The following is an 18,583-nucleotide window of genomic DNA, read 5'->3' as shown; positions in this document are numbered from 1 at the left end:
CATAACTTGCGACATGCGCCGCCTCCAGCCCCCTTCTGAATTCTGTTACAGGGGTCCTAGAGTTCAAATGTACACTTGTTGTACAAATGTTGCTTTTGCTCCCAGTATGTTATAGTTGATATTTCTGCTTGAATGCAGGTGACTTAATTAAGTGTATCTTTAAATAATGACAAAGTTTCCATGACAACACGTATTAAAGCCATTTGGCAAGTCACTACATAGAATCTTTACAGTGCGCTATTAAAGGGTTAATATTATAGGAGTCTCAGGGTCCCGTCAGGAGTTACACTGCCGCCCAGTGGCCGAAGTCAGCAGTACAGGTTAGTCCATGCAACACATTCCTATTTACTTAATCTGATCATTTGCCCCAACGCTGTATACAGTAATATAACCCCCAGCGCTGTATACAGTAATATAACCCCCAGCGCTGTATACAGTAATATAACCCCCCAGCACTGTATACAGTAATATAACCCCCAGCGCTGTATACAGTAATATAACCCCCAGCGCTGTATACAGTAACATAACCCCCAGCGCTGTATACAGTAATATAACCCCCAGCGCTGTATACAGTAATATAACCCCCAGCGCTGTATACAGTAATATAACCCCCAGCACTGTATACAGTAATATAACCCCCAGCGCTGTATACAGTAATATAACCCCCAGCACTGTATACAGTAATATAACCCCCAGCACTGTATACAGTAATATAACCCCCAGCGCTGTATACAGTAATATAAACCCCCAGCGCTGTATACAGTAATATAACCCCCCAGACCTGTATACAGTAATATAACCGCCCAGCGCTGTATACAGTAACATAACCCCCCAGCGCTGTATACAGTAATATACCCCCCGCGCTGTATACAGTAACATAACCCCCAGCGCTGTATACAGTAATATAACCCCCAGCACTGTATACAGTAATATAACCCCCCAGAGCTGTATACAGTAATATAACCCCCAGCACTGTATACAGTAATATAACCCCCAGCGCTGTATATAGTAATGTCTGGTTTTATCTCATTTTGTTCCAATAAACTCCCTTTATCTGCAGATCTGGAGGTGCCGTTGCTGTCGGTCATGTGATATTTTGGGTGACTTTTCCAATTCAAACACCACACTGAGCTGATGCTTTATGGCAATGCTAATGAAGTCCGTTCCTCCATAGACTTTCATTAATTAGAGGGTCTGACTGAGTGATTAAGACTGAGTCGTTCTATTGCCTGCCACAGGCAGTATGATAAGCACTTGTTGATCGTCTAACACATAAGTTAATAGAGCCGAGCAGGGACAGGGAGACGCAGAACACGTGATGCAGGAAGTAACACGCCATTCTCGGCAGATCCCATTAAAAGACAGTTGAGGACGCGGTCCGGAGATGCCCGCGCAGAGGATGCCGGGAGCTGTAGTTCGGCGTCGATAACGCATGGGATGCTGGGATCTGTAGTCCGGAAGCGTCCGCGCCTGCGCGGTCTGGTTCCGGGGTCGCACTCTGCAGGCCCCGCCTCCATCGCTGACAGCTCTGTACAGTAGTGACGTCACGTGACCCGTGTGGCTCCGTACAGTAAGGGCCCGGCATGGCGGCGGCTCACGGGCGGTGAGAGAGGTTCCCAGCGCAGAAATGCGGGACCCGGCCAGGAGGAGACGACGGCGGAGGAGGAGAAGGAGGAAGGGCAGGACCTGGGCCGAGGCCGCTAGGACGGTCAGTGACCGGGGCAGCAGGAGAAGGGTTAATTCGGTGTGTGCAGCCGGCCAGAGGGGGAAAATACCACCGCTCTGTGAAGGGTTAATCCCCCTGTGTCTGCATCTGAAGGGTTAATGCCGCGGTGCTGCTCTTCACGCTAATGGGGTAACTTTCTAGGACCCCTGGTGTGCAGGTGACAGCGCCGTGTGCGCGCGCGCGCGTTTACCCGGTGTGTTTACAGCGCGCGTCTGCTCCGCGGGTTCACAGCGCTCGTCTGCTCCGCGGGTTCACAGCGCGCGTCTGCTCCGCGTTTGGGCCGTGTGTTTACAGAGGGGGCTGTGCGTGTGCTTTGTGTGTTACATTGTAGTGCGTGTTTATAAAGCATGTTGTGTGGACTGTAATTGCATGGCAGGATACACTGTAAACACACACAATGTACACACACGTCGCTGTCACCTGCACACTAATGACCCTAGAAAGTTAACCCATTAGCGGGAAGTGCAGCACGCGGTGTCTGTTTACAGGAGGGCCGGTGCGTACACGCGGTGTCTGGTACCGCATGCTTACACTGTGTGTTTACTGGACTACAAGTGATTCTAATGCAGCATATGTTTACACTTTGTGTGTGCGTGTTTATCACATGGCGGCGTTTTTACAGGAAAGACTGTTGCGTTGGGTGTTAACGTGGCGGTGTGTTTACAGGAAGGACTGTTGCGTTGGGTGTTAATGTGGCGGTGTGTTTACAGGAAGGACTGTTGCGTTGGATGTTAACATGGCGGTGGGTTTACAGGAAGGACTGTTGCGTTAGATGTTAACATGGAGTTGTGTTTATAGGAAGGACTGTTGCGTTGGGTGTTAACGTGGCGGTGTGTTTACAGGAAGGACTGTTGCGTTAGGTGTTAACATGGAGTTGTGTTTACAGGAAGGACTGTTGCGTTGGGTGTTAATGTGGCGGTGTGTTTACAGGAAGGACTGTTGCGTTTGGTGTTAACGTGGCGGTGTGTTTACAGGAAGGACTGTTGCGTTAGGTGTTAACATGGAGTTGTGTTTACAGGAAGGACTGTTGCGTTGGGTGTTAATGTGGCGGTGGGTTTACAGGAAGGACTGTTGCGTTAGGTGTTGTGTTTACAGGAAGGACTGTTGCATTGGGTGTTAACATGGCGGTGTGTTTACAGGAAGGACTGTTGCGTTGGGTGTTAACATGGCGGTGTGTTTACAGGAAGGACTGTTGCGTTGGGTGTTAACATGGAGTTGTGTTTACAGGAAGGACTGTTGCGTTGGGTGTTAATGTGGCGGTGTGTTTACAGGAAGGACTGTTGCGTTTGGTGTTAATGTGGCGGTGTGTTTACAGGAAGGACTGTTGCGTTAGGTGTTAACATGGAGTTGTGTTTACAGGAAGGACTGTTGCGTTGGGTGTTAATGTGGCGGTGTGTTTACAGGAAGGACTGTTGCGTTTGGTGTTAACGTGGCGGTGTGTTTACAGGAAGGACTGTTGCGTTAGGTGTTAATGTGGCGGTGTGTTTACAGGAAGGACTGTTGCGTTTGGTGTTAATGTGGCGGTGGGTTTACAGGAAGGACTGTTGCGTTTGGTGTTAACGTGGCGGTGTGTTTACAGGAAGGACTGTTGCGTTAGGTGTTAATGTGGCGGTGTGTTTACAGGAAGGACTGTTGCGTTTGGTGTTAACGTGGAGTTGTGTTTACAGGAAGGACTGTTGCGTTGGGTGTTAATGTGGCGGTGGGTTTACAGGAAGGACTGTTGCGTTAGGTGTTGTGTTTACAGGAAGGACTGTTGCATTGGGTGTTAACATGGCGGTGTGTTTACAGGAAGGACTGTTGCGTTGGGTGTTAACACGGCGGTGGGTTTACAGGAAGGACTGTTGCGTTGGGTGTTAATGTGACGGTGTGTTTACAGGAAGGACTGTTGCGTTGGGTGTTAATGTGGCGGTGTGTTTACAGGAAGGACTGTTGCGTTAGGTGTTAACATGGCGGTGTGTTTACAGGAAGGACTGTTGCGTTGGGTGTTAACGTGGAGGTGTGTTTACAGGAAGGACTGTTGCGTTAGGTGTTAACATGGCGGTGTGTTTACAGGAAGGACTGTTGCGTTGGGTGTTAACGTGGCGGTGTGTTTACGGGAAGGACTGTTGCGTTGGGTGTTAACGTGGCGGTGTGTTTACAGGAAGAACTGTTGCGTTGGGTGTTAACGTGGCGGTGTGTTTACAGGAAGGACTGTTGCGTTGGGTGTTAACGTGCTGGTATGTGTCTCCTGTGCATGTTTACTGGGCGGCGCATGCTTACACAACATGTTTACAGAGTAGTGTGACAGGCAGTCTGTGCTGACAGACTCCATAAGGGCCGCAGCTAACGGTTAATCGGATATAAAAATTAATGTAAAATTTTCTTTTATTTAAAATAATTTAAAAAACAAACAGGATGTAAAAAAAACAATAAACAGCAGAATAAAAAATAACTTTAATAAAATGCATTTCTTGTTTTTATTTCCCAACCTGCCCCCCGGTTATTCACATCTGAGACCAGGCTTCCCACACTGCCCCCCAGATGTGCGTTGTATACCCCCCCAGATGTGCGTTCTATACCCCCCCAGATGTGCGTTGTATACCCCCCCAGATGTGCGTTCTATACCCCCCCAGATGTGCGTTCTATACCCCCCCAGATGTGCGTTCTATACCCCCCCAGATATGCGATGTATACCCCCCAGATATGCCATAGTGCCCTCATAGAGTCACAGACGCGTTCGCATCGCACTGACACCGTACTGTTATAAATAAATACAGGGTTAATTCTTCACTGCCCCCAGGACTTACATTCCCCTCGGTTTGCCCCCCTTTACCTCTAACTGCACCTTAAGTTAACTTTATTAAATTAATTAACCCTGTCATCAGCATTAAATTAACCCTAAAGACCCCATCAACCATAACTACCCCTAAATTAACCCCCACCTCCCCTAACTTTCAGCAGCCCAAATATTAATGTTATACTTACTGTTAGATGAGTTGCTGAGCAGTATGGACGCTATAGGAAATGGCCGGGGCCAATTGTCGGAGGGACTGCAGGGATGGACTGGGAGAAAGAAGGGGCGAGGCCAATCGACTGAGTGACTGCAGGGAGGGACTGTAAGCAGTAACTGCTGTGAGTGACACTGAATGAACCGGATTATAAAATGAGGGGTATTTTAGGGAGCGTTTTCTCTGACCCCTTCCCGTGGGCGTCAACATCCGCCATACACTGCATGGTGACGGACGCCTGGAGACGATCACGAGGCATTCAGCGACAGCGAACACTCACCCCGGGACGCGCTGAGACCGCTCCGGTCACACCCGCCACTGCAACTGATTTTGCCACTCGCAAGATGGCGGCGCGTCCTTTAAAGAAAATAACAGAGTTGGAAAAGTTCAGCAGAGGCTCTCCAGACCCTCTAGAGAACTCTGGCACTGCGTTCAACCATGCCAGTCAATGGAGCCCAGCTTTCTAATCACTATGTGATTAGTAAAATATTTTTTTTAAAAAAAGTGGTAAGATTCAAAAATGATTACGCATCAGAGGAGCCATCCAGTTCCAGCAAAATGTAAAAAAAAAGGCCAAAAAGAATAACATTTAAAAATAAAGTTTATTGTTATGAGCAAGTGCTAAAATTAACGCTGTATCTTCCCAAAAATCCTGACATGGAAAGAGTTAAAATAAAAGCATTTCAAATACCCAGGGGGTGTCTAATTTAAAATAAAAATGAATGGTTTTATGAGGTAAATTGGAGCGGCCGGCTCAAAGATAGGGCATAGACACAGACTGACCAAAATCAGTCAGGGGGGGGCGCCCTTCCCAAATGTGGCTTTTTAACCCCAAACACCAGACAAACCCCTGCATGTGGGGTATCGGTGCACTCGGGAGATGTTGCTGGGCACACATTGGGGTCTTGTTTGATAGTGACGGATACCAGGAGCTGTAAATTTATACCCAAAATACAATTTTAGCGATTAAAAAAAACACAAAATAAATGACATCACAAAGTTTGATAAAGGGTGGCAATAGAATTAGTGCATGGAAAGGGTTAAAATACCAGCAGGTGGTTTATGTACAGTGTGTGTATATATATATATATGTGTGTGTGTGTGTATATATCTATATATATATAGTGGGCGGGTGGTTTATATACAGTATATATATATATGTGAAATGTATACGGGGCGGGTGGTTTATATACAGTATATATGTAAAATGTATACGGGGCGGATGCTCATTAGTGGGATATATATATATATATATATATATATCACATGTACTGTTTCCGTGTCCCGTGTCCCGTGTCCAGGTCTTGGAGAAGTATCACAACACGCCCATGAGCCATAAGGAGATCCTCCAGGTCATTCAGCAAGAAGGACTCAAGGAGATCAGGTGAGCGAGAGGCCGGCAGGTACATTAACGGGCTTCATGCGCGGGGCTCCACAAACCCCAGGGACCCTCACTGTCCATAACGGAGACCCCCCCAGCCTACCACCCATACCGCTGCCTGCACTCCCTCAGTCTCACTGAGTGTGAGTGCGGGGAGATGATTTCCCGCAGGCAGCGGAAGCACCGTCCAGAACCAGCAAAGGTAGAGGGGCAAAACAAGTGTGTGTGTGTGTGTGTTGGTATGCGTATTAGTGTGTGTGTGTGTGACGATGGTGGTGTGTGTGTGACGATGGTGGTGTGTGTGACGATGGTGGTGTATTAGTGTGTGTGTGACGATGGTGGTGTGTGTTGGTATGGTGTGTGTGTGACGATGGTGGTGTGTGTAAGTATGGTGGTTAGGAATTACCCCCGTGCTGTGACTCCCATCAGCCCCTCTGATCCGCCCTCCGCCTGGAGGAGACCCCCCAGCGCTGCAGCCGCCCCCAAGTGAGCCCAGCAGGGATCCATTCCTTATACTGGGCCGTGTTTGTTGTGTTCCAGCGGCACGTCTCCTCTCGCCTGCCTGAACGCCATGCTCCATACCAACTCCCGCGGGGACGAGGGCATGTTCTACAAGGTCCCGGGCAGGATGGGGGTCTACACGCTGAAGGTAGGTCCGGGGGTATTCAGGATTAACTGCCTCAGCTTCACCCCCGCTCCGCGTGGGAAGTACCCTGCTCTCCGTGGGGGGGGGGCTTGCTTCACCCCCGCGGGATTTCACATCATGGGTATTGATGATAACGGAGTGGGTGCTTAATGGTCCGCGCTCCCAGTGAGTGGGTACCCGGTTTGTGCGCAGACATCATGTGATCACCTAGGGCCACGCCCCCACGTAAAATTTAATAAAGTGGATATAAAAATGTTAATTTCCCCAAACCCTGCCCTTCCTCGGGCGATACTCGGAGGGACGCTGCACAGCCGACGAAACTAATTGCCCCCGTCTCCCCGGCCAATGGCGCTAACAGCTCGGCCCTGATTGGTTCTTTTCATGCCTTGCAGAAGGACGCCACCGACGGGGTGAAGGAGATCTCCGACTGCTCAGACGACAGCAGCGACGCGCAGTCCGACTCCCAGGGCTCCGAGCACAGCAGCAGTAGTGGAAGCAGCGCCAGCAGCAGCGGCAGAGCCGGCACCAAGGAGCGCAGAAGCAGCCGCTGGCGACAGAAAGGTAGCAGACTGCCCCGGCCGAGGGCTATTCCCGCGCAGGCAAAAACTTGCTTTCTTATTGATTGTTGAACCCAGGCGCGGCTCGTCGAGATTTAACCCCTTAAATCCCTTATAGCTGTGGGCTCTGCGTGGCCCCTTTCCTGACGGCGTCTATACATCGTGCCGGCCGCGAGCCGTTATATAGGTGACGCTTTACGTGATTCTGTGCCCTGACACGCCTGCCTCCCTGTGGCCGTCTTTGTGGCTTCGTCTCTTGCCCCGCCGCACACCTCGAGGGACTCCTTTAGCGTGGATACCCTGCCGTGCCCAGCAGGGGGGGGACTTTACGCACCCACCTGGCAATCGGCGAAGGAAAGGACTACTCTGTGAAGGGAAGGTTATCACCCGGTTATACAGCCCTCACCCTGCGGGGGGCAGCACTTTGCTTGGGAATGAGTAGAGACGGCCGATGTGCTCGCCCTCCGTACACCTGCCCCAGCTGCCCCCCCCCCGCTCTATGCACGGGGCTAATAGGTGGGTAAATATCATGCTCTGAAACCTGCGCGGATCCTGCAGAATTAAGATGCGCGTCGATGGAGCCGCCGGGGGGCCGTGGCCTGCGATCTGATGTCTGCTGATGACGTGGAACTTTGTTGAGCTTTTAAAAAAGAGACCGAAGTGTCGGTTTAACCTCGAGTGGCTTCGCTCTGTAACAGGAAGCGCGTTTCAGATGCGATTCCCCCACCACTTCCTCATACGAGCCCCGCCGCCCTCTGCAGCCGCCATAATACAGAGGACGTGCGCAGTGGGTGCCATGTACCGAGAGCCGCAGGGCGATGGCTCTCACCCCCCAGGTAAGGGACCCCGCAGGGCCACAGCGGTGGCACGCACCGGGTATATGGATTCTCTCATTGACACGTCTGCATTTGGCTCCGTCACAAGGGCCGGTGTGGCCCCTGAGCGCGCAGCACCGAGTTCTGCCGATGTCTGTAGAGAGCTCTGCGGAGATTCCTCCGTCTGTCCCGTAGACGCGCGTATAGGAGAGCCTTTTCTGTACAGAAAACAGGAAATACAGGGTTTTCTACCCAAATCTGACCCGTCCGCTGCCGGTAACGGGAAATGGACTTAAAAATCTATCTTAAAGGGGAACGTCCATCGTTTTCTTTATCACTAGAATCAGATTAAAATAGACTTTCAAAAATATCGCGCTTTTCCTTTTCTGACTCCTTATTATACTGCTGCCTGTGGGACACAATAGAATGCCTCAGTCTTAAATATCCAGCCGGACTCTCTGAATAATGACAGTCTATGGAGGAACGGACTTCATTCGCATCGCCATAAAGCATCAGCTCAGTGTGGTGTTGAGTCGGGAAAATCACCCCAAATATCACATGACTGACAGCGCTGGGGGGTTATATTACTGTATACAGCGCTGGGGGGTTATATTACTGTATACAGCGCTGGGGGGTATATCACTGTATAAGCACTGGGGGTTATATTACTGTATACAGCGCTGGGGGTTATATTACTGTATACAGCGCTGGGGTATATTACTGTATACAGCGCTGGGGGTTATATTACTGTATACAGCGCTGGGGGGTTATATTACTGTATACAGTGCTGGGGGGTTATATTACTGTATACAGCGCTGGGGGTTATATTACTGTATACAGCGCTGGGGGGTTATGTTACTGTATACAGCGCTGGGTGTTATATTACTGTATACAGCGCTGGGGTTTATATTACTGTATACAGCGCTGGGGGGTTATATTACTGTATACAGCGCTGGGGGGTTATATTACTGTATACAGCGCTGGGGGGTTATATTACTGTATACAGTGCTGGGGGTTATATTAATGTATACAGCGCTGGGGGTTATATAACTGAATACAGCGCTGGGGGGTTATATTACTGTATACAGCGCTGGGGGTTATATTACTGTATACAGCGCTGGGGGTTATATTACCGTGTACAGCGCTGGGGGGGTTATATTCCTGTATACAGCGCTGGGGGAGTTATATTACTGTATACAGCACTGGGGGTTATATTACTGTATACAGTGCTGGGGGGGTTATATTACTGTATACAGCGCTGGGGGTTACATTACCGTATACAGCGCTGGGGGATTATATTACTGTATACAGCACTGGGGGTTATATTACTGTATACAGTGCTGGGGGGTTATATTACTGTATACAGCGCTGGGGGTTATATTACTGTATACAGCGCTGGGGGATTATATTACTGTATACAGCACTGGGGGTTATATTACTGTATACAGCACTGGGGGTTATATTACTGTATACAGTGCTGGGGGTTATATTACTGTATACAGCGCTGGGGGTTATATTACTGTATACAGTGCTGGGGGTTATATTACTGTATACAGCGCTGGGGGTTATATTACTGTATACAGCGCTGGGGGGTTATATTACTGTATACAGCGCTGGGGGTTATATTACTGTATACAGCGCTGGGGGTTATATTACTGGATACAGCGCTGGGGGTTATATTACTGTATACAGCGCTGGGGGGTTATATTACTGTATACAGCGCTGGGGGTTATATTACTGTATACATCGCTGGGGGTTATATTACTGTATACATCGCTGGGGGTTATATTACTGTATACAGCGCTGGGGGGTTATATTACTGTGTACAGCGCTGGGGGTTATATTACTGTATACAGCGCTGGGGGTTATATTACTGTATACAGCGCTGGGGGTTATATTACTATATACAGCGCTGGGGGTTATATTACTGTATACAGCGCTGGGGGGGTTATATTACTGTTTACAGCGCTGGGGGTTATATTACTGTATACAGCACTGGGGGTTATATTACTGTATACAGCGCTGGGGGTTATATTACTGTATACAGTGCTGGGGGTTATACTCCTGTGTACAGCGCTGGGGGGGTTATATTACTGTATACAGCGCTGGGGGTTATATTACTGTATACAGCGCTGGGGGGTTATATTACTTTATACAGCGTTGGGGGGTTATATTACTGTATACAGCGCTGGGGGGTATATTACTGTATACAGTGCTGGGGGGTTATATTACTGTATACAGCGCTGGGGGTTATATTACTGTATACAGCGCTGGGGGGTTATATTACTGTATACAGCGCTGGGGGTTATATTACTGTATACAGCGCTGGGGGTTATATTACTGTATACAGCGCTGGGGGTTATATTACTGTATACAGCGCTGGGGGTTATATTACTGTATACAGCGCTGGGGGCTAGTCTGCTCTGTGGCGTGTTACACGCGTGTTCGTGTGTCTGGGAAGCTGTTTGTAACGCGTCTCTTTTTTTTGTGTCTCTCTAGTTGCTCCCAGACTGTCTCAGCCGTGCTCTCCCCCGTCAGGCTGCCCGTCTCCCTCCATCCCGGCCGGGAAAGTCATCTCTCCATCCCAGAAGCACAGCAAGAAGGCCCTGAAACAGGTAAGTGACCCCCCCTCCTCGCTGTGTGACCCCCCCTCCCCGCTGTGTGACCCCCCCTTCCCCGCTGTGTGACCCCCCCTTCCCCGCTGTGTGACCCCCCCCTCCGTTGCCCGCGTGTTATTACGGCGTGTGTCTGCGCAGGCTCTGAAGCAGCAGCAGCGGAGGAAGCAGCAGAGACGGCCGGGGATTCCCATCACCTCCAGCCAGCACCTCCTGCTGAAACCCGTGAAGCCGACCAGCAACCCCTCGCCTGCCAAACCCAGCGAGCCCCCCGGTACGTCACCAGCGGGTACCCGCTCTCCTCGGGCTGAGCATAGTGGGAGTCGTAGCGGCTGTGATTCTGACTCGGTGGGGCTCTCTCCGTCTCTTGGGGGGTTGATAGGTCTCCTCGTATAGTAACGGGGCGACGCTCTCCGGCCGGGGGCCGCTTGGCCCCGGGTCACTCAGCTTTGTTTTTCCCTTTTCTGTAGCATGGCCGGCCAAGCAACCCGAAGGGCCCCCGAAAGCCCCCCAGACAGTGGGGTCTGACCCAGCGGCGGCTGCCAAAGCCGGAGTCTCGTTGCCCGGGCTGGGGAGGAAAACGCTGCCGCGAACGGACAGGCTTCAGGCCCGTAAGTGTCAGTAACCCAGCTTACTGGTCCGTCCCCTCCACCCGTACAAAGGCTGCCTGAGCCAATCAGCAACGACGAGCCACTAGGAGAGGATTAATCTTACTGGGGAGGAATAATCCTGAGAGCAGGGAGTTAAGACGGCGGCCCCCGTGGTTCCTAACACACGTGTATTGGGGTATATATGTAATATGTATGTATGTATAAGTGGGGTCAGGATTCGGCCGTTTGGACTGGCAGGGGCTGTATGGGTGTTGGGGGTGTCGCCGGTATGTAGTATCTGCCCCCCCCCGCGTTTCCCGTCACTAACGCCCCCCCTGTCCGCAGGGCACCTGAAAAGGACGCGCTGCGCGGAGATCGACGTGGAGACGCCGGAGTCCATCTTGGTGAATACGAACCTGAGAGCCCTGATTAACAAACACACGTTCTCGCTGCTCCCCGGCGACTGCCAGCAGAGGCTGCTGCTCCTCCTGCCGGAGGGGGACCGGCTGGTGAGAGCCCGGCGACTCCAGACAGGGGCAACGGAGAGGAGGCTTTACTGCTCGTTAATACCCCGATCCTCCGGGTCGTTCACATGGTGTACTGGTTCAGGGTTATCCCGGCTTTTGGGCGGGGTACTGGTTCTGTGTTGTACTGGGTTTTGGGAGGGGTACTGGTTCTGGGTTTTACTGGGTTTTTGGGGGCTACTGGGTTGTACTGGGTTTTGGGGGGGATGTACTGGTTCTGAGTTGTACCGGCTTTTTGGGGGTGTACTGGTTCTGGGTTGTATTGGTTTTTGGGGGGGGGGTGTACTGGTTCTGGGTTGTACTGGGTTTTGTAATTTGCGTTCCGGTGTCGCGCAGGTTGGTCCCGACAGTCAGATGAAGCTGAACAGCTCGGCTCTTAATAACGAGTTCTTCACATCAGCGTCACAGAGCTGGAGAGAGCGTCTGGGGGAAGGTGAGACCGCAACGCAGCATGAGACATCTACGTATTATATACCGCTGTGCGGAGCCCGCGTGGGATTAGTATATTATACCTCTGTGCGGAGCCCGCGTGGGATTGGTATATTACACCGCTGTGCAGAGCCCGTGTGGGATTAGTATATTATATACCGCTGTGCGGAGTCCGCGTGGGATTAGTATATTATACCGCTGTGCGGAGCCCGCGTGGGATTAGTATATTATACCGCTGTGCGGAGCCCGCGTGGGATTAGTATATTATACCGCTGTGCGGAGCCCGCGTGGGATTAGTATATTATATACCGCTGTGCGGAGCCCGCGTGGGATTAGTGTATTATACCGCTGTGCGGAGCCCGCGTGGGATTAGTATATTATACCGCTGTGCGGAGCCCGCGTGGGATTAGTATATTATACCGCTGTGCGGAGCCCGCGTGGGATTAGTATATTATATCGCTGTGCGGAGTCCGCGTGGGATTAGTATATTATATCGCTGTGCGGAGTCCGCGTGGGATTAGTATATTATATCGCTGTGCGGAGCCCGCGTGGGATTAGTATATTATACCGCTGTGCGGAGCCCGCGTGGGATTAGTATATATTATTCCGCTGTGCGGAGCCCGCGTGGGATTAGTATATTATACCGCTGTGCGGAGTCCGCGTGGGATTAGTATATTATATACCGCTGTGCGGAGCCCGCGTGGGATTAGTATATTATACCGCTGTGTGGAGTCCGCGTGGGATTAGTATATTATACCGCTGTGCGGAGTCCGCGTGGGATTAGTATGTTATACCGCTGTGCGGACCCCGCGTGGGATTAGTATATTATACCGCTGTGCGGACCCCGCGTGGGATTAGTATATTATACCGCTGTGCGGTGCCCGCGTGCGATTAGTATATTATACCGCTGTGCGGAGCCCGCGTGGGATTAGTATATTATACCGCTGTGCGGAGCCCGCGTGGGATTAGTATATTATACCGCTGTGCGGAGCCCGCGTGGGATTAGTATATTATACCGCTGTGCGGAGCCCGCGTGGGATTAGTATATTATACCGCTGTGCGGAGCCCGCGTGGGATTAGTATATTATACCGCTGTGCGGAGCCCGCGTGGGATTAGTATATTATACCGCTGTGCGGAGCCCGCGTGGGATTAGTATATATTATACCGCTGTGCGGAGCCCGCGTGGGATTAGTATATTATATACCGCTGTGCGGAGTCCGCGTGGGATTAGTATATTATACCGCTGTGCGGAGCCCGCGTGGGATTAGTATATTATACCGCTGTGCGGAGCCCGCGGGGGATTAGTATATTATACCGCTGTGCGGAGCCCGCGTGGGATTAGTATATTATATCGCTGTGCAGAGCCCGTGTGGGATTAGTATATTATACCGCTGTGCGGAGCCCGCGTGGGATTAGTATATTATACCGCTGTGCAGAGTCCGCGTGGGATTAGTATATTATACCGCTGTGCGGAGCCCGCGTGGGATTAGTATATATTATATCGCTGTGCGGAGCCCGCGTGGGATTAGTATATTATATACCGCTGTGCGGAGCCCGCGTGGGATTGGTATATTATACCGCTGTGCGGAGCCGGCGTGGGATTAGTATATTATATACCGCTGTGCGGAGCCCGCGTGGGATTAGTATATTATACCGCTGTGCGGAGCCCGCGTGGGATTAGTATATTATACCGCTGTGTGGAGCCCGCGTGGGATTAGTATGTTATACCGCTGTGCGGTGCCCGCGTGCGATTAGTATATTATACCGCTGTGCGGAGCCCGCGTGGGATTAGTATATTATACCGCTGTGCGGAGCCCGCGTGGGATTAGTATATTATACCGCTGTGCGGAGCCCGCGTGGGATTAGTATATTATACCGCTGTGCGGAGCCCGCGTGGGATTAGTATATTATACCGCTGTGCGGAGCCCGCGTGGGATTAGTATATTATATCGCTGTGCGGAGCCCGCGTGGGATTAGTATATTATACCGCTGTGCGGAGCCCGCGTGGGATTAGTATATTATACCGCTGTGCGGAGCCCGCGTGGGATTAGTATATTATATCGCTGTGCGGAGCCCGCGTGGGATTAGTATATTATACCGCTGTGCGGAGCCCGCGTGGGATTAGTATATTATACCGCTGTGCGGAGCCCGCGTGGGATTAGTATATTATACCGCTGTGCGGAGCCCGCGTGGGATTAGTATATTATACCGCTGTGCGGAGCCCGCGTGGGATTGGTATATTATATACCGCTGTGCGGAGCCCGCGTGGGATTAGTATATTATATCGCTGTGCGGAGCCCGCGTGGGATTGGTATATTATACCGCTGTGCGGAGCCCGCGGGGGATTAGTATATAGCGGTCTCCCTATTCTGGTTGCAGGTGAATTCACCCCCGAGATGCAGCTACGAATTCGTCAGGAAATTGAAAAGGAGAAGAAAGTCGAGTCTTGGAAGGAGCGATTCTACGAGAGCTTCTACGGAGAGCAGTGAGTACCGAGTATCCCCGCGGGTGCCGCCGACACCTTCTCACCACAGTCAGTCGCCTTAAACTTTCCCTAAGGGCCAGCAGGGGTGCCAGCGGTTACTGCCTCCAACCCATAGGGTCAGGATCATATGGCCCCCTGTGGGGGAGGGGCCATGGACACGGATGTAATGTTGGGGCGTGGTGGTGTGATGGACATGGATGTGATGTTGGGGCGTGGTGGTGTGATGGACACGGATGTGATGTTGGGGCGTGGTGGTGTGATGGACACGGATGTGATGTTGGGACATGTTGGTGTGATGGACACGGATGTAATGTTGGGGCTTGGTGGTGTGATGGACACGGATGTGATGTTGGGACGTGTTGGTGTGATGGACATGGATGTGATGTTGGGGCGTGGTGGTGTGATGGACACAGATGTAATGTTGGGGCGTGGTGGTGTGATGGACACGGATGTGATGTTGGGACGTGTTGGTGTGATGGACACGGATGTGATGTTGGGACGTGTTGGTGTGATGGACACGGATGTGATGTTGGGGCGTGTTGAGACGCATTAAGGGGTGTTTAAAGTCTAAACGGTTTGTTCTCGCTTTGTTTGCTCCCAATAGTTCTGGTTTGAGTCTAGATGACCTCAGTAAGCTGACGGAAGAGACTGATGAGACCTCTGATCAGATCCGGCCTCCTGAGATCACTAAATGTGTCCCAGACCCAGAGCCGCCGGTCGCTGCCCCGCCAGCTGGTACCGACCCGAACGCGGGAGAACCCGCCAAGAACGACAAAGCAAAGAAGCCTGAAACGCCAGCGGATGCCGGAGCCGCGCTGCAGCCGGACGGAGGAATCGGAGCGAGGGCAGGGCCTGTTTCTTCATCATCATCATCATCATCATCCTCCTCCTCCTCTGAGGTGACCGGAGTAGGAAGCACCTCAGGCCCGGAGATGGCATCTAAGCTGCTCCCATCAGCGATGGAGTCCAAGGAGACGGACGAGCTGCGGCCAAGCAAACCAAAGAGCCCTGAGCCCACCTCGGCCCGGCCGACGCTCGCGGCCCAGGACGCTCCTCAGCTTCCAGATCCGAGTCCCGGAACGGCTGCCGGCGCCAAGAGGAAGCTGGACGTTGGTGACCATGGTCCGGTGGAGAAGCAGCCGCGCATGACGGAGCCAGTCCGTGCCTTATTCCGGCCCGTCACCCAATCAGCGCCTAACGATGCAGAGCAGAAAGCAGCGCTAATCGAGGTAACGCTGAGTGCGTGCGATGTGGGAGACGTTACCTCCTGGAATGATATCTCAATGGTTTCCCTTTGTTTCTGGTTTAGGTCGCGGGGCTCTTCCCAAAGCCGTTTCCCGCCAGCCGGGTCTCTCCCAGGCCCGCGTTTCCAGTCGCCGCGTCGAGTCCCGGCAGAACCGGAGCGAGGACGCTGGCGGACATCAAAGCCAAGGCACAGCTGGCTAGAGCACAGAGAGCCGCCGCTGCCGCCGCCGCTGCCACATCTGCTGCCTTTGGAGCTTCTGTCCCAGGTCCAGGTCCCGGTGGAGGAGGGGGTCCAGGTCCCGGTGGAGGAGGGGGTCCAGGTCCCGGTGGAGGAGGGGGTCCAGGTCCCGGTGGAGGAGGGGGTCCAGGGCCCGGTGGAGGAGGGGGTCCGGGGGACCCGAGGAGGGAGCAGGCGGACTGCCACAGTCAGACCGAGGGCCGAGTACTGGACGTGGGAATTATTGGAAGCAGGAGAGGTGAAAGGGGAGCTGCACCCCGGTCTACCGGCAGCCTCAGGGAGGCCCCCATTGCAGGGCAGACGTCGGCTGACAGTGCAGCACGAGCACAACTACTCCAAAAACCCAGTTTACAACCCAGAATACGCACCTTGCAGCCAGAGCCGTCTGCCTTCCCCGGCATCTCCTCGCTAGACGAGCCGAGTGCAGGTAAAGTGATGAACCTGCCGCCCGGAAGAAGGCCCTCCGTAACATCAGGAACGTTGGGTGTCATTAAGGACTCTGCGGCCTCCATTACAAGAGAAATGAGAGAACCATCAGTAACGCAGGGTGTCATCGGAGTCACCGGACAATCCCAGTCGCACGCCATGAAGCCAACTGACATATCTCCGGGGGCCACAGAAACATCTTCTGTCCCACAGCAAGTCGGCTTAACGTCCGTTCCAAAGCCAAACGCCGCCCCTGGGTGTTCTACAGCATCGCAGGTTACGGGAAGGTCGGACCGGTCGTCTGCCTCCAGCACTCCCCACGTGAGAGCGGCCAGGCCGAGCGCGAGTATCCCGGCCAACAACCCACTGGTGACTCAGCTGCTCCAGGGGAAGAATGTTCCGATAGTGAATATACTACCTAAGCCACCGACCAGGGTGGAAATTCAGCCGGTGCCCGCGGCTGCCAAGGCGACGCCAAATGTAACCACGGGAACGTCGACATCCGGCTTGGAATTAAACGATCAGGTCTGCGCGGAGAGACAATCGAATACGCCGGCCCAACAGCTGGAGAGGTTCCTCAGCCAGAGCCGACAGCTGGCGTCCGGGCAGAGAATATGGCAGCTGTTCTCGGGCCAGGATTACGGCAGCAGAAATCGGGTCCAACGCCAGGAAGAAGAGGGCTGCGTGAGGCGAGAACAGAGCCTACAGTCGCTCATCAAAAAGATCCAACAGGAGAACTCAGGAACCGCGTCGACCCCGCCGGCCTTCGATTCGAGTCACTCGAGTCTCCAGGGAGAAAACATCTCGACCAGTCAAAGATTCATGCTGGGCTTCACTGGCCGGCGGACGTGTAAACCGGCCATGTCCGGTCACTACCTGCTGAACATATCGACTTATGGAAGAGTTCCGGAGAGGTTTAGGCAAACGAGCGCCATCAGCCCTGAGAGCGGGATGAGTTTAAATGACCCCGACTACCCAGAAGACAGCGAATCCGGGGACGATGAGACGGAGTCCGGCGCGGAGAGCGGAGAGGAGAGCGTGGAGGACGCGGATTCCTGCTCCGTTAACGTCTCCAAAATATTCTCCGCTCCCAAGCGTGAGCCGCCTTCCGACAACCGAGTGTCCGCTCACGGTCCAAACGCCGAGGCCGCTCCTACGCTCGACATAAAGGAGACCGTTGAAGTTTTCACAAGAGGCGGCATTTACGACGAATCCAGCCTGGCTAGAGAGTTTATCCAAGCAGCCCAGGCCAAGATGGCCAACGTCCTGGGCGTGAAGATAAAACCCAACGCGCCTGAGCTGTACAGGACGCAGCCCCCGGGCTCCCAGTTCCACCACCCTGACCTTCAGCCAGGTGCCCGGCCTTACGGGAGCCCCGCCGCTCTCCTCGGATCCAGTTATGGAGGCACAATCAGCATCTCCACCTCGACGGATGTGATGCACGGCTCGGCCGTCCCCGTAAGCGGGAATCTGGGCTCGGCCAGCGCTGATAACGTCGTGTCCTTCTCTGTGACCGTCACGACTCTCCCCTCCGGTCATAGCGTCAACTCCGGCAGCTGCGAGCCGACGCTCTCCGTCCAGGCCTTCGCCGAGGACGACGACCTGAAGACCACCGCTTCCAAGTGCTACTGCCGCCTCAAAGCCATGATCGTCTGCAAGGGCTGCGGGGCTTTCTGCCACGACGACTGCATCGGCCCGTCCAAGCTGTGCGTCTCCTGCCTCGTCGTCCGGTGAGAGCGCCGGAGTCCCGAGGATTAGAGCGCAACTCGGGAGGGAATCACGATTTAATCGGTTTAACCCTTTGCCGTGCAGCCACCGAGTTAGGTACTTTACAGGAGCCGCGTCGGCTTGGAAACTTCCGGAAACGTTTGCACTTAAATCCTGTAAATAGATTTTTAAAGAATTTTAATACCTAAAA

The 18,583-nt window shown here is 52.9% G+C and overlaps 1 protein-coding gene across 1 annotated transcript; it reads left to right on the top strand.

The window, feature by feature from the left end:
* The first annotated feature begins 1,543 nt into the window (after positions 1-1,543).
* On the top strand, positions 1,544-18,583 carry ASXL2 (ASXL transcriptional regulator 2). Its single transcript, XM_053460549.1, has 13 exons — positions 1,544-1,708; positions 6,015-6,097; positions 6,635-6,743; positions 7,133-7,301; positions 10,612-10,727; positions 10,869-11,001; positions 11,198-11,338; positions 11,663-11,826; positions 12,178-12,274; positions 14,651-14,756; positions 15,361-15,985; positions 16,066-16,273; positions 16,370-18,583. Exons 1-13 carry the CDS (start codon positions 1,628-1,630, stop codon positions 18,397-18,399), a joined length of 4,062 nt encoding a protein of 1,353 aa, XP_053316524.1. The 5' UTR covers positions 1,544-1,627; the 3' UTR covers positions 18,400-18,583.

Source organism: Spea bombifrons, chromosome 3 (assembly GCF_027358695.1).
Source record: "Spea bombifrons isolate aSpeBom1 chromosome 3, aSpeBom1.2.pri, whole genome shotgun sequence".
NCBI lineage: Eukaryota > Metazoa > Chordata > Amphibia > Anura > Pelobatidae > Spea > Spea bombifrons.
This window is presented reverse-complemented; position numbering and strand designations above follow the sequence as displayed.

What these genes read in the sequence shown, in the direction of transcription:
- ASXL2 (XM_053460549.1), top strand. Translation starts at nt 1,628, where the DNA reads ATGCGGGACCCGGCCAGGAGGAGACGACGGCGGAGGAGGAGAAGGAGG. An exon ending in CAAACCCAGCGAGCCCCCCG is followed by an intron (nt 11,002 to 11,197) that starts GTACGTCACCAG and finishes CCTTTTCTGTAG; the next exon opens with CATGGCCGGCCAAGCAACCC. An exon ending in TGCCGGAGGGGGACCGGCTG is followed by an intron (nt 11,827 to 12,177) that starts GTGAGAGCCCGG and finishes GGTGTCGCGCAG; the next exon opens with GTTGGTCCCGACAGTCAGAT.